Source organism: Nerophis lumbriciformis, linkage group LG14, assembly GCF_033978685.3.
Source record: "Nerophis lumbriciformis linkage group LG14, RoL_Nlum_v2.1, whole genome shotgun sequence".
NCBI classification, from domain to species: domain Eukaryota; kingdom Metazoa; phylum Chordata; class Actinopteri; order Syngnathiformes; family Syngnathidae; genus Nerophis; species Nerophis lumbriciformis.
The window spans coordinates 22,029,062-22,054,464 of NC_084561.2; the positions used below are offsets into that span (position 1 = coordinate 22,029,062).

A 25,403-nucleotide genomic window follows, 5' to 3' on the forward strand; every position below is an offset into this window, starting at 1 on the left:
TGAAAATAATCAGCGTTTACGGACTCCGGTCCTTTGTTTTTACTTTATCGAACTGCTCATGAAAGTGACTCAAGGCCACATTGGGGCCACATTGGCGCCTGTGCGCGTTTACACTGGAGTCTGATAAAGATCACATTTTCCTTGCTTTGTAAACAATCTGGAAAAAATTTGATTGGAGCCACTTTGGCCTGCAGTGTAAACGTAGTCCAAGGTGTATACTCAATGCACCAGCGCTGTCTGAGAAGCTATGGGGTGATTACGGTTAGTAACAATGATAGTATAAGGTATCTTCCATTTTTTTGCCCGGGAAATTTGAACGTACAGTCTATGTGGTGGATGATTTTTCTGCATTAACGGCCAGCCCTTCACAACATGCAATTTCCACCTTCCGAAACACAAATTTCATGAATACAGCCTTAGGTATAAAGTAGTTTAGCCCCCTCTTAAGTAATCACTGCGACAAATTTTCAGCTTTGGGAAGGAAACATATGCTCAATTTGTCTGAAATTCCAGCAAGAGATTGCTGATCTTACGCCATCTTTGACAAAAGCATGTGGTGGCAACAGTAACCAAAGAGACGTGGATAAACATGCAACGGTGAAAGCGTCCATAATATCATTGCATTGTTGGTAACAGTAAATCTTGAAATAGTAATACGCAGCGGTGGGACCAGGTCATTGTTTTGTAATAAGTCTCAAGTCTTTGCCCTCAAGTCCCGAGTCAAGTCCCGAGGCAAGTCCAAAGTCAAGACTGGAAAGTCAAGTCAAGTCCCAAGTCCTGCATTTTGAGTTTCGAGTCATTTCAAGTCCTTTTAACCACAGACTAATATATTTACACAGAGGGTGTATGCTTTTTAAAATGCTGTATTTATTTATTAAAACAAGTGCATTTGAAATTGCAGGAAAAAAAAATAGTGCTGACATTGCACTTCATAATAGCACTATTAACCAGTCATTTTAAATATTTGACTCATTCCTTTACAGAATAAACACATTTGAAAAAACAAGTGCAACTATACTTATTTGCACAAAAGTGTTAACATTGTATTTCCGAGGCATATTACATTGTAACTAGTTCCACAGCAGTTTCTATCCTGTTCTTACCTTATCTCATTGATCTCATCTCATACTGTATGTGTGTTGATGTGTGCGTACAAATGAAAAACATAACAAATACATGAACATAACAATGAACAGAGTTGTACTTTTTAGATGTCAGGACCCTATGCAATATGTACACATATTCTTAATATAGTATACATTTTAACTGACCTTTATTTGACTGTCTTTTTGTAGGTGGCTAAAATACACGGTGCTGCTGACCGCCGTCTTAACGTTACGTTACTGTGTGTGATACATTGACTAACGTAACGTTATTTATAGGTACCTCATGCAACCCTGCTTAAAAAAAAATCACTTGACAAAAAGTATTTATAAGGTAGTGAACTGCAGTGGACGCAACAGATTGCCGTGTTTGCAATGACGTTATGACCATAGACATCTTATTAGTAGATGCAGCATTGGCTGCTGTGACGCGAGAAATTCGGCCGCCATCTTGAAGTGGTGATGACGAGCCGGCGAGCAGCCTAAACTGATAGTTGACAGGTAGAAAACAAAGATGCTAAACTGACAGTTGACAGGTAGAAAACAAAGATACCGGGCTGGTGTTCAGCGTTTTCCTGCTCAAATGAGCAGACTGTTGAAAATAGGAATCGGGGATTACTTTTCACAAGTAAGATTTAACATTGACAAACTATTGGTTGAATTTTGTGATAATAATATCACCGCAGAGTTGAGAAGGAGCAAAGATCTTTAATATTTGTATATGAAAATTACAAAGAAATCTTCTGGGGGAGGATGACCCCCCTACAGGGGTTTGGTTTACAAACTTTCAGCCCCACCTAAAACAAAATTCACCAGCCGCCACTGATTATGATACATTCTCATTTTAGGCAAAGTATATGACAATACTTTCTAAACAGTATAATTGTAACCAGGAATAAGTCTTCAAGTAACAATATTCAAATACTAACATTGTTGGATAAAACAGAATTTGGTTTTATTCTGAATCCAGTGAAACAGATTGGTGGTTTTAGCTGATATAAAGATATGTTTATGTTTAAGTATTTGGCAGACGCTTTTATCCAAAGTGGCATACATAAAAAATGCATATAAAACAATCACTGTAAACATGATCATTTAAGGGAATAATGTAATACAAAATATCAATACAAAGTGTCAAGACAGAATAAACTCTCTGCTGCTGCAGCAACAGAGATACAGTCTATAGGTCCCTAAGATATAGATATCTAATGTATTCATACATTGTTTATGTAGGATATACGCATGTATATATAACCTAATCATATTCTTTCTTCAATTTAAAAATAGCTGACCGTTTTTTTCCCCCTTATCTGGGATTATATTCCCAGTTTTGATCTCGGACGTCTGGTCACTTATAAACATATAAGAATATTCTATTACTGGTAAGCAAACTATGAATAATAAAACACGCCAAAACATGTGTCCTTTATCGTAGCTACATGTATGACAAAAAAACGCGTGAAAATCAGTGGTATTTAATGAGGTAAAATGAATTAAATGCGCTGACAGTTCATTGCTCCTGCCAAATGAATTGCACTGAGTGGAGCGGATCACCACTCCAAGATGGCGGCCCGGCGTCTCGTCAGCGTCAGTAGGAAGTAGACCCTAACCCTAACCCTAACCCTAACCCGATGCTGCGTCTACTTATAAGATATCTATGGCTATAACGTTAGCAGTGAGTTTACAGCCTCACTCATTTAACTACACAGCAAATAAAAGTTATGTTACTTAGCCAATAAACGTTAGCTTACATTGAAAACTTACCGTGCATTGTGCAATTTCAAATGTCGAACGAAGTTGGAAGTTGTTGCGTCTCCGTCTGTAATCTTCGAACCGCATGTTTTGCATACTGCAATTCGTTTTTGTTGACCAAGTTGTAGTATTTATACCCGAACGAAACTATATTTGGCATATTTTTTTCTCACTGGCACGTTGTTTGACAGCTCTTCTTCGTTGGTTGTCCTGCAATTTGTTCGGATGAATGCTGTGGGACGAAAACAACGTGGATGTAATTTGATTGGCTGTTGTACTGAGAGCGCACACGCTGACACACACACATACACAATGAAAGATACAGAGCGCTCCTGAATAACTTTTTAATCTTTGGGGTTTGGGGAAAGTAGCAAGTCTTGTCAAGTCAAAAGGCTCAAGTCCAAGTGAAGTCACAAGTCATTGATGTTAAAGTCCAAGTCGAGTTGCAAGTCTCTTTACATTTTGTCAAGCCGAGTCTAAAGTCATCAAATTCATGACTCGAGTCCAAGTTAGTCCACACCTCTGGTAATACGATAAAAGAATAACGACGTTGCTAACACGGATGTTTACTACAAATTATATTTGTTGAGATGTACCAGTGACGCAGTGTTGTTAACCTCAACATGTTAAATTTAAAACACCAGTAAGTTATGTTTTGACATTTTTCCAAGTGCTACGACCCACAGAATGTACTTTATCGTAGTCAAGCAACACACAAGCTTATAATAGAGTAAGGAATTTTAATACAACGACAAAGTATTCATTTAGACGAAAAAAAACCCCCAAAGTAAAAGCATGCTGGAATGCATTGCGATTCAAATAAAAACATTATAGACCTCTTAATACATCACTCTGATATAGAATGTTTTCCATTTTGAATAAAAGAAACATTTTACCTGACGAGCTTCTCGCTTAAAACCTACAGTCTGTAGCTAAAATAGATTACAGTACTTCAATATAAAAATAGACTCTTTGTGGATGTACGTATTTGTCATTTAACTCAACTGCGGTTTTCAGATGGACGGTTGGCAGAGTCCACAGATCAACTTGGGTCCCTCAGTGGCACATCCGAGAGGTCATCTCTTTCTGTGTCACGCAAAAAAACACAGACAAATATTATGAGCTACTGCGGAAAAAGAAACACACGTAACCACCGTGAAATACAGAAGAATAGACAAAATAGATAAAGCTCATACAAAGATAAGTCTTATAGAGTTTTTGCAAATCTATAAAAGCATACAATATTCAAACTATATACAAATGGAAAATCATTAATAAAGAATCTGAACAGGCTAACAGGTTTGACTGTAATGTCAACAATAATGTTTATTCTTGTTATTGTTGAGCATGACGGTCATCATTTCCTAACTGAAATATTTTGACACATTACTTGATACATCATCCCCCAGTACAGCAGAATTAAAACACAACTAATTCATCCTCATTATTACAAGACCCTGGTAGGGCATAAACATGAGCCAACAACTGCAGGTCGATTTTAAACCTCAGGGGTAAGGATGGGTACCTTTCAAATTTTAAACAATATGGTACCAATTTCTCAGTGTTAATAAATGTTAATATGTTTATCTCACTTGTTTTATTTAGCATTTAACATTGAGCTGTGCTTTCCAGTTGTTGTTTTCTTACACTTCTGTGTCTCGTGCACTGTATTACATAGTATACTTTGCATGCAGTTACAATTCCAAGATATTAGATGGCAGTAATGTATGGACTATGGTAGGGATGGGCGATATGGCCTAAAAAATAAATAAATATATACATACTGTATATACACAAAAATAAACAGGAATCAAGGCTCGAATTTAACCACGGCAAACGCGGAAAGTGCCGCGACCGCCCTCGTCTTTGGCCGTAATGCCCAAAAAATTTACCAACATTTGCGGCAAGAACATGCCGTGACCGCCCTTGAGGTTTTAGTTGTTAATGGACGAGGGATGTAAAAATAAACGGTATAATGATAATTTGCGATAAATTCCCGACGGTTAGTAATACCGTTACATTTTTTTATTACCGAAAAACCGTAATTTATTAATGCATTTTCGGCAACACGAAGTCAGGCGCAGGCGCACTAGCGTCGTTTGGCTTGATAATCATGGTGGACCAACGACACCGACTTTGCTGCGGAGATTTCCCCTCGGAGTAAACGGAGCGAAGCGCTTGGTTTAATGTCATTTTCCCTTGCTTCCCAGCGTGTGTTTAAGAGCGCACTGCTGTGTTTAGATGGAGACAGGTGTGGACAATATTGGAGACACTTGTCCCCACACTAAAAGTATACAGCGAAGGAGAAAACTATTTGATGTTTTGCAACAGGCGATGTGTCGTGAACGTTGTCACAACTTGTTTCTAAAGTCTTTACTGTGTTGACTGGGATGCTCACTCCTTTAATTAATTGCAACCTGTATCAGTGTTCAAGTAACATCAATACTAAATATAATGTTTTGTCATATCATCGAAATAGACGCAGGCTGTGAAGATTGTGTATTCGATGTGAGAGGTGTCACTCTGGGGTTTTTTTTGTCGGCCAAACTGTTGTACTGAAACACTAGGGAAACGTTGGCGAAGAACACAGCTTGTTTATTAGACTTCATCTTCATTAGCCAAACTGTTTTGTGTTTTATTTTGATATCAACAAGTAAACACCAGGTTTTCTTTACATTACTTGTGTTTTTTTCATGTCACAAAGGTACTCCTTCAAAAATCATTCATGTGACACATAATTTTGTTAATGTTTTGTTGTGTATAGTTAATTCCTATTTTACATATTTCTGCTCAAACCCTTAATGGATCTGTCCCGATACAGCATCTATATGTACTTATAAATGTACATAACTTAAATAAATAATACATTTAAAAAAAATCCCTCTATCCAAATGTAAAAATAGAGATAAAGGCATCATGTAATGACAAAAAGCAGACAAGTTGATATTATTAAAGAATTAAAAAAACAAATTTGTCCTAAAATATATGGATAACGTTTATCTATAGCCTTTTTATTAGACATTACAAATGACACGATGGTCTTACGTTCACACCCCAACACTGCTTTACCTAACAATCAGTAATCATGATTTCAATATTGATAGCAATAATCTTAATTATTACTTTGGCCATAATTGGCAGCCCTAGATCTCATACATGAACACTATTTTTTATCTATTTTATATATATATATATATATATGTATATATATATATATATATATATATATATCTCCTGCCTCGAAAGAAAATAATGTTTGCCTTGGTTCCCTTCTAACTTGCCTTGGTGCCCTAAAATATGAACCCTCCTTTAAGGCAACACTTGCCTGGACCTTAAAAAGTTAAAATTCGAGGCCTGCAGGAGTGGTACCTCTCACATCAAATACACACTCTTAACAGCCTGCATTCAATTCGATGAGATGACAAAACATTATTGCTAGTATTTGTTATTTGAACACCGATAAAGGTTGCAGGTAAATAAAGGACAAGTGAACAAAGTAAAGACTTTAAAAACAAGTTGTGGCAACGTTCCCGACACATCGCCTGCTGCATGTTTGCTCACGTCATTAACTCTCAGTCACAGCAGCAGATGGACGCTGTATTGAGAAAATAAAAGCAACATCAAATACTTTTCTCCTTTGCTTCATACTTTTAGTGTGAGACAAATGCGTCTGTGTCCAATATTGTCCACACCTGTCGCCATCAAAAACCAGCAATGTGTTCTTAACGCACGTCTAGACCGCACGGAAATGAAGTGAGGGAAAGTGAAGTTGAACGAAGCGCTCGGCTCCGTTTACTCCGAGGGGAAGTCTCCGTAGCAAAGTCCATATAGTTGTCTTCAGCCGTGTTTTTTCAAGCTGAACGACGCATGTGCGCATACGCCAGCGCTGCTGTGACTTCGTTTGCAGAAGTAAGCAGTGTTGCCTAAATTATTAATACAATAATAAAATAATTAAAAATGTAAACGGCATTACTAACCGTCGGGAATTTTACTGCGGTTTATCATTATACCATTTACCGTTACATCCCAGGCTGAGAGCCATGCAGAGTGAGACCTCTTTCTCTTCGAAAACAAACACACACGGACATAGCAGTTTATCGATGCCCGCAACGTATTTCCAATTCATTTTCATTTATTGTTAGATTGATTGACTTATTGACTATCGGCCCAGGCCTAGTCACCATTAAAACATTTTCCAAGGAGCAAGTGGTGTTTGTTATTAGCGTACTGACTGCCTCCACTGCAGCACACACAAACTAACTGTTTCCTTAAACACTTTCAATTGGCAAGGAAGCAAGGATACAAGGCTAAACAATTCTGATTGGTTAACTGGTCTGGCACACAAATGCCAGTGAAGGCGGAGAAGAAAATACTCAGTCTCTTGCGGTTATTTATCGCAGTAACTAAAACCTCAATGTTGATTCAATGTCGATTAATTGTGCAGCCATATTGTCCATCCATCCATCCATTTTCTACCGCTTATTCCCTTTTGGGGTCGCGGGGGGCGCTGGAGCCTATCTCAGCTACAATCGGGCGGAAGGCGGGGTACACCCTGGACAAGTCGCCACCTCATCGCAGGGCCAGCCCTATTGTATATCGTCTAAATCGCACTACCCTAGACTACGGTGTTTTGCCAGGAAGTAGTCTATGCCATTAAGTTGAATGTGCCAGTCTTTTCTTTTGTTAAACCCTACAAATTGTTCATAATGTAAGCATTCTAATTATTACACACCAGCTGTGTGATTGTAACGTGCATCCTCGTCGTAGTTTTCATTAGAACATTTGGAGGTGATGAAATCGCCATATAAATTCACTAATGCTAATCAGAAGTATGTCAATGGAAAATCCAATGTAAATTAGCATCGAGATAGCCCATTTTGAAAAATGGAGCCTTACTGTACTTTCAAACACCCTTTTCTTACTTTGTTGGCAAGGGATATTGTAAGTTAATGGGCTTTAACCTGAATCGGTACCCAGAAGTAGACCGACTTCAGTCAGTGCCTATAAAAAGGTACCAAATTCGGTACCCATCTCTGTTGCTATGTTACTTTGAAAATAAACAGCGTTTATATCTGTGCTCCAGATATAATAAACAAGGGAACACTCTCAATATTCCATGGCTGTGTGTGTGAGAGTCACATTTTTTGTCATGTGTCTTTTCAACTTACCAGAGGCTCCAGCTCTTTGTGGTCTGTCAGGTTGAACTCAGTAACAAAGTAATAGAAATGCTTGTAGCAGGTATTGACGTGAGCCTCGGCTCCCATCTGGCTCACTCTATCAAAGTGGTGGATGTAGACGTGGACAAACACCCGGAACAGGCGGGACAAAATCTTCTTAGCCACCTGCATGAAAGTCTTAGGGAAAGGAGTACCTGGGGGTCAGAAAGATGGGAAATGGGAGGAGACCAGGGGTCAATCCAAGTTGTAGAACCGTAGAATAGAATTAAAAATAACCATGTCAGCATATTTTATCGAGGACTTCTCTGTTATGACCGCGTTGTTTGTCCTTGCATGCTAAAAAGAACCACATAGCATCAGGCCACATGCGGCTGGGAAACATGTTGTCCAAAAGAGGCTGGATGATTCATTCAGGATGGCCGTTTTCCTCTGACCCATCCAATAATATTTCTGGACTCTTTCCCAGCGGGCAAGAGTGTCAGGGACGTTTTTTTCCCTAATCACCGCCTGTTGTACATTGTGTGACCTACTTAATAAATCCTCTTCTACTGAGATCTGTTGTGATTCAGCTGCACGGCCACTACAATACACACTTGCAGAAATAGAGAATGAATAGAATGTCATGGTAACAGAGGAGAGAGGCAGCAATGCAATGCATGTGGCCTTGCAGATTTATATTTAAAAAAAATCTCTGCATAAAAGAAATCTCTGCATCTGCATATTTCACCTTAACTTCTTTCTCCAATTTTGTGACATTTGCTTTGCCAACCTACTGCAAAATATATTATGGACATTCTCTATTATGAGGATTAAAGCCAACATTAGTCTGCAAAATATATTATGAACATTCTCTATTATGAGGATTAAAGCAAACATTAGTATTTAAAAAGGTTTTGTGTCCACAGATTACCACAAATAGCCTCCTAAACCAGTGATTCTCAGTTATTGTGCCAGGACACATAAGTGTTCTGTGAGGGGTCATCAGGTGTGGCATGGTTAGGGGGTGTACCTGTCACATTTAAACCGAAACAGAAACAATTCCTTGTGCCTGGGAATCTATACCGGTAGTCAACTGAACCAATTTTTTGTACTTTTATATGTGTTATTAAATGGCAATTGTTTGATAATAACATCTATTTTTTAAAGGGGATCTGCACTTTATTTTAGAATTTTGCCTATCGTTCTTCCCCTAAAAAAAACATTGAAACGCCTCAATTATCGTTTTATATACCTTATGTAAGTATATATGTAATGTAGTAACGAGCACATTTATAATAACATTTAATATTTACGTAATTTGATCTTTTTAAGCTAAAGCGGCGCATTAATTTAAAAAAAAACATTACGACATTGGCTTTTTTTTTTTTTCTTCATCACTGATTATTACTATCTGCAGACTTTATGAGAGCCAACAAACATAATAAAACATCACTTACTGTAAACGATCTGCTGTCATTAGGACACTGACTGCTGGGATGTTCATATATTCCCATTTAGATGAAAAATGTCACAAAGACACGAGGTGGGTGGGAACAAGTGCTTTTCATGTCGTTCTAACCAATTCCAGGTCCTACATGGCTGTCAATGTGTACTAACCTTGTCTGATTTTACTCTCAGTCAACTACTTTTTAGGTGAAAAGCATGATTTCTGATGTTCCAAAAACTTGCAGTGACAGTGAGCAGGGAAGCGAGGAAACAGCAGACCACTTGATGTAAAAATAGTGACACACGGAAGTGATCACGTCACCGCTGTAAATAGTTTGTCTGTGTTAGCGCTTATAATAACAATATCACTAATACTTGGTTAATATTCAAGTCACGAAATGGAAATGGAATATTGTTGGCCCTCTTTGAATGGTTGTTAATCGTATTTTATGGGCGGAATAGTGGAGCTCCCATTGGCTTCGCTGTAGGCGGATTTTTATTTACATTTATTTAATATTTAGAATGCATTAAAAAAAATCCATCCATTGTCATGTCTTTCATATTGATTGTGAACGATAGGCAAAATTTCAAAAAAAGTGCAGCTCCCCTTTAATGTACCGGTAACATATAAAATTAGCTAACTACGATAAGTGTGCTGTCCAGTTATCATATTTGCAAGTAGACTTTACATGCAGTTGCAATTCCAAGACGTTAAATGGCAATAGTGTATAGGCTACATTATTGCTTAGCTCGGAATTAGCCTTTGCCAAGATGCTATTTACTAATAGTAATAGTTACCTATTTACAGCGTATAGTGGTTAGCATGCCGGCTGCACAGTCAGGAAATCAAGGATTTGAATCTCCTTTTTGGCATGTCTGTGTGGAAGTCAGCCGGAATAGGATCCATTTTACACGTGAACGTGTGTATGTGAACAGTAAGCGCCCAATCTATTTGTGGCGGTCCATTTTGGCATGTCTGTGTGGAAGTCAGCTGGAATAGGATCCATTTTACACGTGAACGTGTGTAGGTGAACAGTAAGCGCCCAATCTATTTGTGGCGGTCCAATTTTTTTTTAGCATGTTGCCACAAATGTACACTGGGAAACACTGCACTCAGCTAAGTGTATTGTGACAAGTCTCTTTTTGTCTCAAGTTCTACCAAGAGACGAGCCAATCCATCAGCTGCCGATCAGTATCGGACAATTTTTTTGAAAAAGTGTGTGATCGCCAATGCCTTTGACGCAGATCCCGTCTGCGTGACAGTATTTTTAGTGCCCCTGCTAGCAGCTAATTATGTATCTCCATACACAGTATGGAGCCGCCCGCCTAAGGTAATAATAAATAATCCCCTATATTACCGCAAATAAACTCTATTTATTAGTATTTGAAGGATTATAACTGGAGGACGAGGCTACATGTTACACACCAGAACCAAGCCAGAAGCAGGCATGCTAAAAGCAAACTTAACCACTAAACTTGCTTAAAAAATCACCAAGAAATTGGCATTGTCAGTCAGTACACGGTTAATGGGCAGATCCACCCATAAATCAGTGTTGATACCAAGGGTAGCATCAGTATATGATTGATTAAATAGATTTTTTTATTTTCTCAAAATGTTGTTGTTTTTGTTTATGTTTACAAACACAGGGAATAGTTCCATTGACACAGGAGGACTTTGAGTGCAAAAAACAAATAATTTAAATGAGTAGTACATAGTAGTTTTTACTTTTGCTTAGTTATTGTGTACTATTGACTTTGTTTTGCTTAGAAAATGTATGTAATGAATAATAAGGAACCGGTTGAAATATTGTGTTGATATTGTTAAACTGTCAATAGCACTCACTATAAATAAATAGACAAAGTTACAGTTAATATATATGTAATTGGTATTGGTATGGGTCGATCTCACTCGTGGATGATCGGTATCGGGAACCCCCAATAAAAGCAAAATGCTTAGAATCACCCCTTTGATGCTTGAATGTTTTATTGGCTAATTGTCCTGACAATATTGGAAGAGTTCTGTACCGTACAGAAAGAGTTTCAGCCTGAAAGCGATGTTTAACTTGCTATGTAAACATGACAACCCACAGCACATGAACAGAAACAATCTATGTGACCTAATTCTGCATGTTTCGACCATCTGCAGCTGGTCTGCACACTTACCGACATTGGTGGGAAAGATGTTCTCGTTGTTGATCTGTACCTCGATCCAGTCCATGAGCAGACTCATGTATTTGGGGGCCGCCAGCGCAGTCGGCCTCTTGTACTTGTGCTCGTCCTGCCAGCGATATTCGTACTTGGGCCCGCCGGACATCACCGGGCAGGTCTTGTCGGTGCAGGAGTCACTGATGGTGCCGTAGATGAGGTTGATGCGGTTGAAGAAGTCGACAACGTGGACAGCCACCCAGTCGTTGAGGTCCTCCCCGTGGGGCAGCTGCACGGCCTGCTTCAGGTCCAAACCGGCGTTCAGAGAGGCCTGGGCCTTTTTGTGCAGGTCAAAGCGCTGTGTGCCAGGCTCAAATTTGCGCTTGGGCCGGAATGTCCTGTCTTTGTTGAAGACTTGTTTCAGTGCCATGGACATGGTTGCACGATAGGTCTGGCAGGCAAAGGATTGTGGGCACAACCTGTGCAATTATTATGGCCTTAATTGTAGTCGTTGGGAATCTGAAGAGGGGAAAGAGAAAAGATGAGGATTGTTTGCCAAACATATTCAACTAAATCGTTTTGGGGGACACATTTCCAGAAAACTAAGAACCAAGACTAAGGCAGCTGGACTTCTCCCTTTCCTATTCCTCTTATTTTGTATATTCAACATCTTTTACAACAGACATTTGATATTGTTCTATTTATTTTGTCAGAATTACTGGAGCGCTCTGCTGTTTTGAAGGACCTTCTGCAAAAATGCTAGTGAAATGACAGCACTTTAATGTTTTTTGAACTGAACTCACGGGTCACCAGTTGAATAGCCGAAATGATGAAAAGGAGAGTACCTATAATTGAACCTTGAGCGACACCACTAGTATAACTAAAGCTAAAGAAGATGAACACATGACTTCTGACTGCATCAGAAGTAAACTACAACAAAAAACTTTTGTTAAATATATCACATTACGACAAAAACAATTGTAATCCACAAAAATGAGAGGACTTTGATATCTGAAGTAAACAAACTACAACAAAACACTTTTGTTAAATATATCACATTATGACAAAAAAAATGTGTAATCGGCAAAAAGGAGAGGACTTTAAAAGGGGTGCCTTGAGAAACGCCTCAGTTGTGTAAATAACAATTGTGGCCCCCACAAGGTTAAAATGTCACTGCAGGGATCTGTTTATAGTGGTTTAAAATCCTCTATACAACAGGAGCACTAGTGTTTTCAGGAATTTGCTGCAAAAATATTTCAACTACCAAGTTTCGAACTGAACTCGTAGGGCCGGTACGGTGTAATTCCCGGGCTGTTGAATAACCCTACCATACACGGACGATAAATCATTGCCTGCCTGACAGTGCTCAATCTTCTTGCTATTATTAAACATAATTCTGCAGAATAGGCCGGTGTTCTGGAAAAAAATGTGCTACGTCATAAAATATGCAACCAGTTGCGTAATCGCATCATAAATAACGCCCAGATTTGGCTTAATTTTTCAGAAAATGTCCGAAATAGGTCCTGGAACACATGCTTTTGTAGTATTATTATTCATATATGCGCTTGGCAAAATACTTGATCGTTGGCATTCATTCTGTCACCATATTAGGTTAGTCAAGGTTTATACCATTTTTGTTTTAGTTTGTTTCCCGGTATGTAAAAAAATGCTAAACATAACTAAAATATGTAGTTTTTTACCTTAATTGCGATGGGTTTTTTTGTTCGTTATTGCGCATGCGTGCGCATGCTCAGTAGCGTTGGGTAGTATTTTTTTAAGGTCAGAACACCGGGAAATAATAATTACGCAACATCAATATCGGTGTCCTACTTTTGGCACGACATGAGCTTAATCAAACATGCATAAATGTAAATAAGTTTGTTTCAGAGATTAAAAAATGAGTTTAAAACAATACTGCACTGCATTGTTCGTGCTCAAACGTTAAAAAAAGTGAATAGTAAACAGGGGAACTCGCATTTATGACGTTTACCACAATGACTCATTTCCTATTTCAAGCACTAATCCGCCGTGATACGAAAGAATGCTCGGAATGACAATAAAACCCAGCCAAGCCTCCTTTCGACGTTTTGAAACTCAAACCGAAGCTCACATTTGATGATTTTTTTTTTTTTTATCTCATAACAAATCTCATGTTTCCGACATGAAAGCAGGAGACTAAACTGTACCAACTTTGGTGTGTCGCGGCTGCTTCGCTAACCTGTTTGGACTTGTTGCTTCAGAAAACACTCACAAATTCGAATTAATTTGGACAAATGTATTTCTTTTTAACCAATGTATTAGAAACACCGTCGGATGATATCAATCGGTATATCAAAGGTGGGTTTTAGAATATGGCGAAATAGCCACGCTGAAAGCTACTTTTGGCCAAACTTACTTGTTCCGCCTTCCTCTTCCGCCAACGTCCTTCGATATATTTTGTCGAAAGTTCCCAGCGATCGCTTGGCGACGTTATGTCGATAATGTAAAAAAACTGAAATATGTACTCGTACAACTATTCATGCTGCAAATGTACTGTTTAATCCACAAACATGACAGTTTAGTAAAGCTGACGTCAGACTCCGCCCATTCAAGGCTTTGTAATGGCTAGAAGCTAAGGGAAGGCGCTTTGAACTTCCGGTGATGACTAACAAAATAAAGGACTCAAAGCCTTTGCTTCGAGTAGCTCCATATCAATTGGCTGTCCGATAAACACAGCTAACATGCAACAATATGTAATATCAGAATAGTTTTATTGCCATTGTTTTAGAACGGGTTCACAAACTAGGAATTTTTCTTGGTGCAATCGTGCAACATAAAACACATATAACATAGATTTGGTAATAACAAGAGCTGTAACTGAGCTATCAGATCTTGTTATAGACTTAGAAGGAATTCAAAGGAGCTACTGTTAGGAGTTATTGTTCATGTGCCTGATGGCCGAGGGGAAAAAACTGTTCAGGTGGCGGGAGGTGTGGGTCTGGATGGACAGAAGACTCCTGCCTGAGGGGAGAGGGGAGAATAGTTTGTTCCAAGGTGAGAAGAGTCAGCTGTGATCCGACCCACACGCCTCCTGGTCCTGGAGGAGAACAAGTCCTGGAGGGATGGGAGCTTGCAGCCAATCACCTTCTCAGCAGCACGTACAATGCGCTGCAGTCGATGCTTATCCTGGACTGTGGCGCCGGGGAACCACACGGTGATGGAGGAGGTCAGGATGGACTCGATGATGGCTGAGTAAAACTGTACCAGCATCTCGGTCGGCACCTTAAGTTTCCTCAGCTGCCGCAGGAAGTACATCCTCTGCTGGGCCTTCTTGATGAGGGAGCTGATGGTCGGCTCCCACTTGAGGTCTTGGGTGATGGTGGTGCCCAAGAAACGGAAGGAGTCCACAATGGAGACGGGGGTAGGAGAGTCAATCAGGGTGAGGGGGGATGGTGGGGCTGTGACTTTCCTGAAGTCCATGATCATCTCCACTGTTTTCTGGGCGTTCAGCTCCAGGTTGTTGAGGCTGCACCAGGACGCCAGCCGGTCCACCTCTCTCCTGTAGGCGGTCTCATCGCCATCCGAGATGAGCCCGAAGAGGGTAGTGTCATCCGCAAACTTGAGCAGTTTTACGGACTGGTGACTGGAGGTGCAGCAGTTTGTGTACAGGGAGAAGAGCCAGGGGGAAAGTACACAGCCCTGAGGAGTACAAGTGTTTGTGGTTCGACTGTCCGAGACAATCTTTCCCAGCCGCACGTGCTGTCTTCGGTCTGTCAGGAAGTCAATGATCCAACTGCAGAGGGAGTCGGGCACGCTGAGCTGGTAGAGCTTGTCTCGTAGCAGTCCAGGGAGGACGGTGTTGAAGGCAAAGCTGAAGTCCACAAATAGGATCCTAGCGCAGGTTCCTGGGGAGTCCAGATGCTCCAGGATGAAGTGGAGGGCCAGGTTCACTGCATCATCCACAGACCTGTTGGCTCTGTAGGCGAACTGCAGTGGATCCAGGAGGGGGGGCGGTGATGTCCTTGAGGTGGGGCAGGACCAAGCGCTCAAAGGACTTCATGACCACAGACGTCAGCGCAACCGGCCTGTAGTCATTAAGTCCTGTGATCCGTGCTTTCTTGGGGACAGGTGTATTTATAACCTGCATAAGTGTAATACTGATAATGTATGGGGGCGGAGTGTTAATATGAAACGTGTTTTAATTTGTACTAAAAATAATTAATCGAAAATAAAATTTTCAATAATTTATATATAATTCATATATTTTTGTGCAAAACAGCAAATGTATTATAATTAAGAGATACATGTACATATATTCCTGACACTGTGGGATCTAAACCGAGAATGGCTTGTGCAGCCCTTTGAGACATTTGTGATTAAGGGCTATATAAGTAAAGTGTATATCATAAAATGTCATAAAAAATGAGCTAAGAGAGATCGACATTGGCGACTTGTCCAGGGTGTACACCGCCTTCCGCCCGAATGCAGCTGAGATAGGCTCCAGGACCCCCCGCGACCCCGAAAGGGACAAGCGGTAGAAAATGGATGGATGGATGGTTTACTTTGTTTTCCCAAGCAGGAAAATGAAGAACGTGAGCGTGAAAGACAGTATTGACAAGACGAAGCGGATGATATTATTAAGAGTAAAAAAATCATCAAAGAAATGACCGAGTGTACAAAAGAGAGTAAAATGTACAAACCGTTAATCAAAATAAAATTTAAGATCTTGACTGACGTTAGCATCACAGCATTTAGCAGTGTCTTTTCACTGTAAAATACTGTAGTCAAAATGTACTGTAACACTACAACAGCTGACTAAAAATGACAGTACCCTTATATTTCACAGCAATGAACAATTAACTGTTGTTTCACTGGAAAAAAACACTATACTATCACATAATATCACTGTAATCATAGTCCTCTAATATCACAACAATTTACTGGAAATCCAAACTAACAGAACATAACTAAACAAAACATGATCCGACCACATCATAATACATCACAGTTTCATATCATTTCACTTTACAGGAGTAGGAAGAAGTAAAGCTTATTTAATCCTACCCCTTTCCCACTTCTGAGCGTTTACAAATATACAGAATCATTTACTGACCTTTTTATAATAAAATATCTGTGAATTAGTATATACAACAGTTTTGTAATATGTAATTAATTAATTCAGTCATTATTAATATACTGAGATGAAGAATATCTTATTTTCAATAAGGTCGAAAGTATTTCTCATAATTCTTCTGCGTTGTACTTTGTAAGCACTATTCATTTGAACAACCTCTTAAACTGGATCACATCAGTACAATGTTTAACTTCTTTACTTCATCCATTCCATCATTTAATTCCATATCATTTTAGCTGTTTGCAATTTTACCAAATCATCGAACTTTAATATTTTTGACTCAATAAATAAAGTGTTTGTATGTTCTCTATATCCAACATTATGTATCAGTCTAATTGATCTTTTTTGTAACACGGTTAACGAATGTAGCGCACATTTGTAGTTATTTCCCCACGTTTCTGCACAATAACTCAGATATGGTAATACTATAGTAGCGAGCAGTAGAGAATGTGAAGTGATTTGTTAAACCAAATATTGTGGGTTTTTTTTCCATGTACAACAACCTATCTCGACTCGATAAGAGAATCGATAAGGAATCGGTTCGATAAGAGGATTCGATAATAGGATTCGATAATAGGCTCGAACTCGATAATTTCTTATCAAACATCATCCCTATGTGAAAGTAATGCAATTATACCCCAAGTTCCTGGGGGTGCAGATAACTGACAATATAACCTGGTCCCTACACACCGGAGCTCTTGTAAAAAGAGCTCAGCAGCGCATGCACTTTTTGCGTCGGATGAAAAGAGCACAGCTCCCTCCCCCCATTCTCACCACATTCTACAGAGGCACTATAGAGAGCCTGCTGACCAACAGCATCTCTGTCTGGACAGGAGCCTGCAATGCCTCAGACTGGAAGTCTCTCCAGAGAGTGGTGAGGACGGCGGAAAAGATCATCAGGACTCCTCTTCCTCCTATCCAGGAGATCGTAAAAAGCCGCTGCCTGACCAGGGCTCAGAAAATCTGCAAAGACTCCTCCCACACCCACCAAGGACTGTTTTCACTGCTGGACTCTAGAAAGAGGTTCCGCAGCCGTAAGATTTTTGAACGCATCATAATTAAATTATCCCCTCAACTCCCCCCAAAATGGATTAACTCGCTGGAATAAAAAAGACAATACAACATACATCCGTAAACGTGGACGCATGTGAAAAAGTGCAATATATTCATCTGTACAGTAATCTATTTATATATATTTATACATATTTATTTATTTTATATATATATATATATATATATATATATATATATATATATATATATATATTGGGGCGGCGTGGCGCAGTGGAAGAGTGGACGTGTGCGACCCGAGGGTCCCTGGTTCAATCCCCACCTAGTACCAACCTCGTCATGTCCGTTGTGTCCTGAGCAAGACACTTCACCCTTGCTCCTGATGGGTGCTGGTTAGCGCCTTGCATGGCAGCTCCCTCCATCAGTGTGTGAATGTGTGTGTGAATGGGTAAATGTGGAAGTAGTGTCAAAGCGCTTTGAGTACCTTGAAGGTAGAAAAGCGCTATACAAGTACAACCCATTTATCATTTATTTATATGTATTATTTATATATATTTATTTATTTATATATGCACCTTATTGCTTTTTTATCCTGCACTACCATGAGCTTCCATCCATCCATCCATTTTCTACCGCTTATTCCCTTTGGGGTCGCGAGGGGCGCTGGAGCCTATCTCAGCTACAATCGGGCGGAAGGCGGGGTACACCCTGGACAAGTCGCCACCTCATCGCAGGGCCAACACAGATAGACAGACAACATTCACATTGTAACGAAATTTCGTTCTTATCTGTGCTGTAAAGTTCAAATTTGAATGACAATAAAAAGGAAGTCTAAGTCTAAGTCTAATTATTAGCCAGTTTTTGATGTGAATTTACAATGAACATTATTAACAGTGTTAGGTTAGAAACAAAAAAAGTCTTCAGCAGCTGCGCCTTCCCTGATGTATCCGTAGGCCTACCTCACACTTTAAAACCTGCGGATTTAGCACATTTACAAGACACTAACATACAGACATTGCTTTTATAGAGACAAGCAACATTTATTCAGTTTAGAAAAAAACATGTTTTTTGAGCTCCTTTTAGGACAGACCATGCACAAAGTCACTTCTTACAGTGTATCGGAAGAAATACTCGCAGTACACACTGTAAGATATCACACAGTAAAGATGTATCGTATTTAGCCGACTGATGTTACGCATGCTTCCTTATCGTCATCGAGGCCTGTACAGTTGTATGGCTGCTTGAGTTAAGGCTGGGCAGTGTGCACGGCTCATAAATACTTCTTTGTTTTGCTTGTTTAATGACCAGCTGAATGGATACATTGTACAGCCATGGGACAGAATGTGCTTTTGTTTTTTTTATGTCGGTTTCTTCGGATCAGCGGCAGAGGCAAATCCTTCTGGTTTAACCTTGTTTGATATGGAATAATGGTAAGATCTCATGGACTCCTCCACCTTCTTGAAGTCGGGGCGCTCCTCATGTCTGGAGAGAGAAGACAGAAGCATCTAAAAACAGGGGTGTCAAACTCATTTTAGCCTCATGTAGGAAAATCTATTCCCAAGTGGGCCGGACTGGAAAAATCATGGTATGATGACTTAAAAATAAAGACAACTTCAGATTGTTAATTTTGTTGTTGTTTAAAAATAGAACAAGCACACTTACATGTTGCAGTTATTAGTATTCTTAACTTAATTTATACTTTCTGAATAAATTATGTGATAAAGTTAATAATAGGTGGAATTGAGTCTGGCAGAGTTTTAAAATGCTCCCGTTGGTGTTAATTTTTGATCTATCAAAAGATGAAATTAATAATAGTATCAACATCAAATTACAGAATATTATTAATGTATGTGGAGGGGGGCGTGGCCTGCGGACCTACAGCGTAGCGGGATGTGCCAGGACTGGCTTCGAGATCAGCGACAGGTGCGTAGATGGCCCACCTGGGCGTGCTTATCTAATCACCTGTTGCTCTGTTAAAGGCAGCAGCCAGGAAGGAGAGAGTGGTCGATGGTGAAGCACGAGCACGAGCGAGAGCGAGAGCGAGACTGACGAAAAGACAATTGCTGAAAAGCAGAAAGACAATTTATTGCAAAATAAGTAGTACCGTATTAAAATCCTTTTTTTTCTCTCAAAACGCGACATTGCGCCTTATAACCTGGTGCGCTCAATGTAAAGAATAAGTTTGGTTGAGCTTACCCACTTCGAAGCAATTTATTTGGTACATGGTGTAATGATAAGTGTGACCAGTAGGTGGCAATCAAACATAAGAGATGAGTGTAGACTGCATCGTTTGATGTGCTACAACATACAAGTATTATTATGGGGTGTGTATAAGGTAAGACATATTTTTGTTTTGTTTCGCAATATTATGCAAAAGCAACTTTAAATACCTTCTGGTACCTGCTGATCTGTATTTGGGATCAGCATAAATCCAGAAAATTTGCGCGCGTCCGCCTCTGTAGTCTGTGCCGACACGGTAGTCGATAAGCTTCTTGTTTCTCTCTATATTCTTGTTATGTGGCATTCATCCTCCGCTGTTGTTTGCCATTTCTAATATAAAGGAGTGTTAAGTTCTTACTTATATCTGTCAGTAAACTCGCCATGAAAGCGCTAAAACATACCGGTGTAGTGAGTTACATTATTCACCAAAGGAATTTTTCCACGGGACACATTTCCGGTGTTGTTGTTGCCGGATGAGGAGATGCTGCTCCGTTATTGGTCCTCTAAAGGCTTAGTTGGCCACATGCGTGGACAGCACCTTTTAGCTCTTATTTCCAAAATTGTGTACACCAGTGGTCTCCAACCTTTTTGTAACTGCGGACCGATCAACCATTGAAAATTTGTCCCACTGACCGGGTTGGGGGAAGGGGTGTTTTTATTTTTTATTTTTTATTTTTTGGTCATAAAAAAATACAATCATGTGTGCTTACGGACTGTGTCCTTGCACGCTACACCGCTACAACAAAAATGACGGGGAGAAGACGCTGCCGAAGGTGACGTAAATACGTAAATACACGTAAATAAGACCGCTCACAAAACGGTGCATCCGGAAGCGACTGTCAAAAAACAGCTTGAAGATGATCTGTAAAACATCATCCATGGAACATTTTGACCAAAGAACCACCATCACATGTTATGTAGACCAGTGTTTTTCAACCTTTTTTGAGCCAAGGCACATTTGTTGCATTGACAAAAATTCGGAGGCACACCACCAGCAGAAATCATAAAAAAACGAAACTTAGTTAACAGTAAAAAGTTGTTGTCACAATTGTTGGATATGACTTTAGAGCATAACCAACCATGCATCACTATAGCTCTTGTCTCAAAGTAGGTGTACTGTCACCACCTGTCACATCACACCCTGACTTATTTGAACTTTTTTGCTGTTTTCCTGTGTGTAGTGTTTTACTTCTTGTCTTGCGCTCCTATTTTGGTGGCTTTTTCTCTTTCTTTGGTATTTTCCTGTAGCAGTTTCATGTCTTCCTTTGAGCGATATTTCCCGCATCTACTTTGTTTTAGCAATCAAGAATATTTCAGTTGTTTTTATCCTTCTTTGTGGGGACATTGTTGATTGTCATGTCATATTTGGATGTACATTGTGGACGCCGTCTTTGCTCCACAGTAAGTCTTTGCTGTCGTCCAGCATTCTGTTTTCGTTGACTTTGTAGCCAGTTCAGTTTTAGTTTGGTTCTGCATAGCCTTCCCTAAGCTTCAATGCCTTTTCTTAGGAGCACTCACCTTTTGTTTATTTTTGGTTTAAGCATTAGACACCTTTTTACCTCCACTCTGCCTCCCGCTGTTTCCGACATCTACAAAGCAATTAGCTACCTGCTGCCACCTACTGATATGGAAGAGTATTACACGGTTACTCTGCCGAGCTCTAGACAGCACCGACACTCAACAACAACACATCATTTGCAGACTATAATTACTGGTTTGCAAAAAATATTTGTAACCCAAATAGGTGAAATTAGATAATCTCCCACGGCACACCAGACTGTATCTCACGGCACACTAGTGTGCCGCGGCACAGTGGTTGAAAAACACTGATGTAGACAACAAGGAAATATTTTCCATTTAGAAAAAAATCACAATAATATGACTCCTTTAATGCGGCCTATAATTCGGTGCGCCTTATTTATGAAAAACAAATGGACCCATTCATCGGCACCCTTGATCTGAAAACATGTTGCGCAAAAAGGGTTGAAAAAGTTCTTATTGTTCTTACTTGTATGTCCAGCATTCTTGCATCAGTTCATGCATCCGTTCCGGACACTTTGCGGGACACGCCAAGCGCTTCCCACTTTCAATCATATTATTCACTTCCACCTGTTTCATTTTCTAGACGTGGTTGGAACGGGAAACAAGCTGGCATGAATGAACTCTGAGATTCCATAGCATGTGTATTGTGGTCCATAGCGACATGTGTGCTGTAGTACCTTGTAGGGTTTCCCGCCGTATGAGAAGGCTTCCCACATGGTGACCCCGAAACTCCACACGTCACTTTTGCTGGAGAACTTGCGGAAGTTGACACATTCTGGCGCGTACCACTTCAGCGGCCATGGGCCTGCAGAACGGGCCTGTTGAGGGTTTATGTGAAAATTACTGCTTAATATAACAATGAAATTCCTAGAGTCTTGTTTAACAATACGGTAGATCGCAGTTATTCCCCTGGGTTACATTCCGAGACCATCTGCAAATAAAAATATTTATATTTTATATGTGGGCTTTGTACCGACGATGTCGTTGTGGCTTGTGCAGCCCTTTGAGACACTTGTGATTTAGGGCTATATAAATAAACATTGATTGATTGATTGAGTGTCCCAATCTGATATTAGATATATCTGTCCGATATCAGCAAAATAAAGTATCAGGTCATATCGGCTCGCATCTAAAATCTCAGAAACAAGCAGTCCTGCAGCGCGTCTGCTTGTACAAAGCTGGACAAAATGTCTTCCAATAAGCACGCAAGGTTGGTCTTTTCTTGTATTTTTGTGAAGTAATTTACAAAAAGTAAACACGGTTGGCTATATACTAATAGGAGCTAGCAGCTACACAACAGCTAAGCACACAATGACACACAAGCTAGACCAGTGCTTCTCAATTATTTTCTGTTACCCCCAACAGGAAGAAGAAAATATTTCACCCCAACACACACACTCCGTCTCATCCATCAATCCATCCATTTTCTACCGCTTGTCCCTTTTGGGGTGGCGAGGGGTGCTGGAGCCTATCTCAGCTGCATTTGGGCGGAAGGCGGGGTACACCCTGGACATGTCGCCACCTCATCGCACTCTGTCTCAACTATAAATAATTTAATTAGTCCATAAAATTGTTATAAGTATACCTCCGCATAACATTACATCTTTATTGACATTAAATAAAACAAAAAAAGACGAAAGAAATATAGAACAACGAATATTAACTTTATTTTTTAGTCTGTAACAGAAAAGACTTAATGTGCATTGTTATTTAAATTATGAACGTTTTTTTAACCGACTTGAACCATTTGATACTGAAAAAACAACAACAATTTGTGCCGATTCTTTTAAATAAAAATAAATAAATTAGGAAGTCAGATTAATGGCTACCATGAGCATTTTTTGTAGTGCACAGCTCTTCAAAGCGGGGTTTGAAGCAGGATACTGATAAAAAATGTTCCCTGGTGTCACACGCGGCCCTCTGGCCTCGCACCGTGCCCCCCAAAGGGGGGGCCCGCCGGGCCCACCCATCTATTTGAGAAGGTTTGAGCTAGACATATGTAATAAGTGTCCTGAATTGAACAATATTGCAGTCTAAATCAGCACATTTGTCAATATAACTGAGTATCAAATGATTACAGTTGCATATTACTTATATATACGAAGTCTTCAAGGCATAAGCGAATTAGAAAGTATTCAGTGACAAACGTGTCCGCATCAATTAACTTATAGTGTCATGAGCTTAACTTAATTATTGCGTCCACTAAGTGTCACCAAAAATACTTAGCACTCAACTTCAACTTAAAGACATTAGTCCATTCCAGACTGTGAATAAATGATAAATGGGTTATACTTGTATAGCGCTTTTCTACCTTCAAGGTACTCAAAGCGCTTTGACAGTATTTCCACATTCACCCATTCACACACACATTCATACACTGATGGCGGGAGCTGCCATGCAAGGCGCTAACCAGCAGCCATCAGGAGCAAGGGGTGAAGTGTCTTGCCCAAGGACACAACGGACGTGACTAGTAATAAAGAGGTTAGCATTAGGGATGTCCGATAATGGCTTTTTTGCCAATATCCGATATCCCGATATTGTCCAACTCTTAATTACCGATTTCGATATATACAGTCGTGGAATTAACACATTATTATGCCTAATTTTGTTGTGATGCCCCGCTGGATGCATTAAACAAGGTTTTCCAAAATAAATCAACTCAAGTTATGGAAAAAAATGCCAACATGGCACTGCCATATTTATTATTGAAGTCACAAAGTGCCTTATTTTTTTTAACATGCCTCAAAACAGTAGCTTGGAATTTGGGACATGCTCTCCCTGAGAGAGCATGAGGAGGTTGAGGTGGGCGGGGTTGAGGGGGGACGGGGGGGGCGGGGGGGGGGGGGGGGGGGGTTAGCGGGGGGTGTATATTGTAGCGTCCCGGAAGAGTTAGTGCTGCAAGGGGTTCTGGGTATTTGTTCTGTTGTGTTTATGTTGTGTTACGGTGCGGATGTTCTCCCGAAATGTGTTTGTCATTCTTGTTTGGTGTGGGTTCACAGTGTGGCGCATATTTGCAACAGTGTTAAAGTTGTTTATACGGCCACCCTCAGTGTGACCTGTATGGCTGTTGACCAAGTATGGGTGGCATTCACTTGTGTGTGGGAAAAGCCGTAGATATTTTGTGATAGGGCTGGCACGCAAAGGCAGTGCCTTTAAGGTTTATTGGCGCTCTGTACTTCTCCCTATGTCCGTGTACACAGCGGCATTTTAAAAAGTCATGAATTTTACTTTTTGAAACCGATACCGATAATTTTTAAACCAATACCAATAATTTCCGATATTAAATTTTAAAGCATTTATCGGCCGATAATATCGGCAGTCCGATATTATCGGACATCTCTAGTTAGCACTTTTCATACCTACCATTGTTCTTTGTAATTTCACTTAATTAAGCCTTTTCTGACATTCCACACTCCAAAATAATACATGTATGAATGATTCGCACTGATATTGTGTCAGATCAATATCGGCCGATATCAAAGCTCCATTGTCGGGATCGTATGGGGAGTGAAAAGTTGTATCAGGACACCCCTGTTTTTGACACTCTAAACCTTGATTATGTGGCTGCTTTGAGGCACCACAGTACGCTCCGCCGGCTCACACGTCCCCCTCTAAACCCCCTGCTAGCTTGTTGATGTTTTCTCCCGATTTTGGATCAACATTTGCACTAAAAGTGACTGTTGTAATTGTTAGATTAAAATTAGATCCAGAACCCTTCCAAGTCTCTTTTCAATTGCCATTGTTCACTCGCAAGACGGAGGAAGCCAACAAGCTAAACGCGTGTAAATTGTATATATATTAGAGTGTAATTATCATTGTTACTGATTTACGGTCAATGAGGCATGTTTACTGCTCAGAAAAAAACGCCTATTTTAGGAGAAAAAGTGAATACACTGGGATGCAAGTGCTAAATCT

The 25,403-nt window shown here is 39.9% G+C and overlaps 2 protein-coding genes across 5 annotated transcripts in view; both read right to left on the reverse strand.

Annotated features, from left to right (window-relative positions):
• Positions 1-3,575: 3,575 nt before the first annotated feature.
• On the reverse strand, positions 3,576-14,198 carry mob3a (MOB kinase activator 3A). Its single transcript, XM_061975825.2, has 4 exons — positions 13,998-14,198; positions 11,621-12,121; positions 8,024-8,226; positions 3,576-3,941 (listed from the first exon to the last, which is right to left on the reverse strand). The coding sequence occupies exons 2-4, from the start codon at positions 12,036-12,038 to the stop codon at positions 3,912-3,914; spliced, it is 651 nt and encodes a 216-aa protein (XP_061831809.1). The 5' UTR covers positions 12,039-12,121; positions 13,998-14,198; the 3' UTR covers positions 3,576-3,911.
• Positions 14,199-18,776: 4,578 nt separating this feature from the next.
• Positions 18,777-25,403, reverse strand: part of zap70 (zeta chain of T cell receptor associated protein kinase 70) — a 52,126-nt gene continuing 45,499 nt past the window's right edge. For all 4 annotated transcript variants that reach the window (XM_061976379.2, XM_061976377.2, XM_061976376.2 and 1 more), the window contains 3 exons: positions 22,166-22,306; positions 21,955-22,067; positions 18,777-19,208 (listed from right to left, as the gene is read on the reverse strand). In XM_061976379.2, coding sequence (XP_061832363.2) covers positions 19,085-19,208; positions 21,955-22,067; positions 22,166-22,306 — 378 coding nt within the window. In that variant the 3' untranslated portion in view covers positions 18,777-19,084. The remainder of the gene's footprint in view (positions 19,209-21,954; positions 22,068-22,165; positions 22,307-25,403) is intronic.

Bases quoted from the DNA above. Each gene is read 5' to 3' on its own strand.
- mob3a (XM_061975825.2), bottom strand. From the start codon at position 12,038: ATGTCCATGGCACTGAAACAAGTCTTCAACAAAGACAGGACATTCCGG. The intron at 8,227-11,620 runs GTAAGTGTGCAG...TCTGACCCCCAG, and splicing joins CATCTTTCCCACCAATGTCG to GTACTCCTTTCCCTAAGACT. The intron at 3,942-8,023 runs GTAAGTTGAAAA...TGCGTGACACAG, and splicing joins ACAAAGAGCTGGAGCCTCTG to AAAGAGATGACCTCTCGGAT.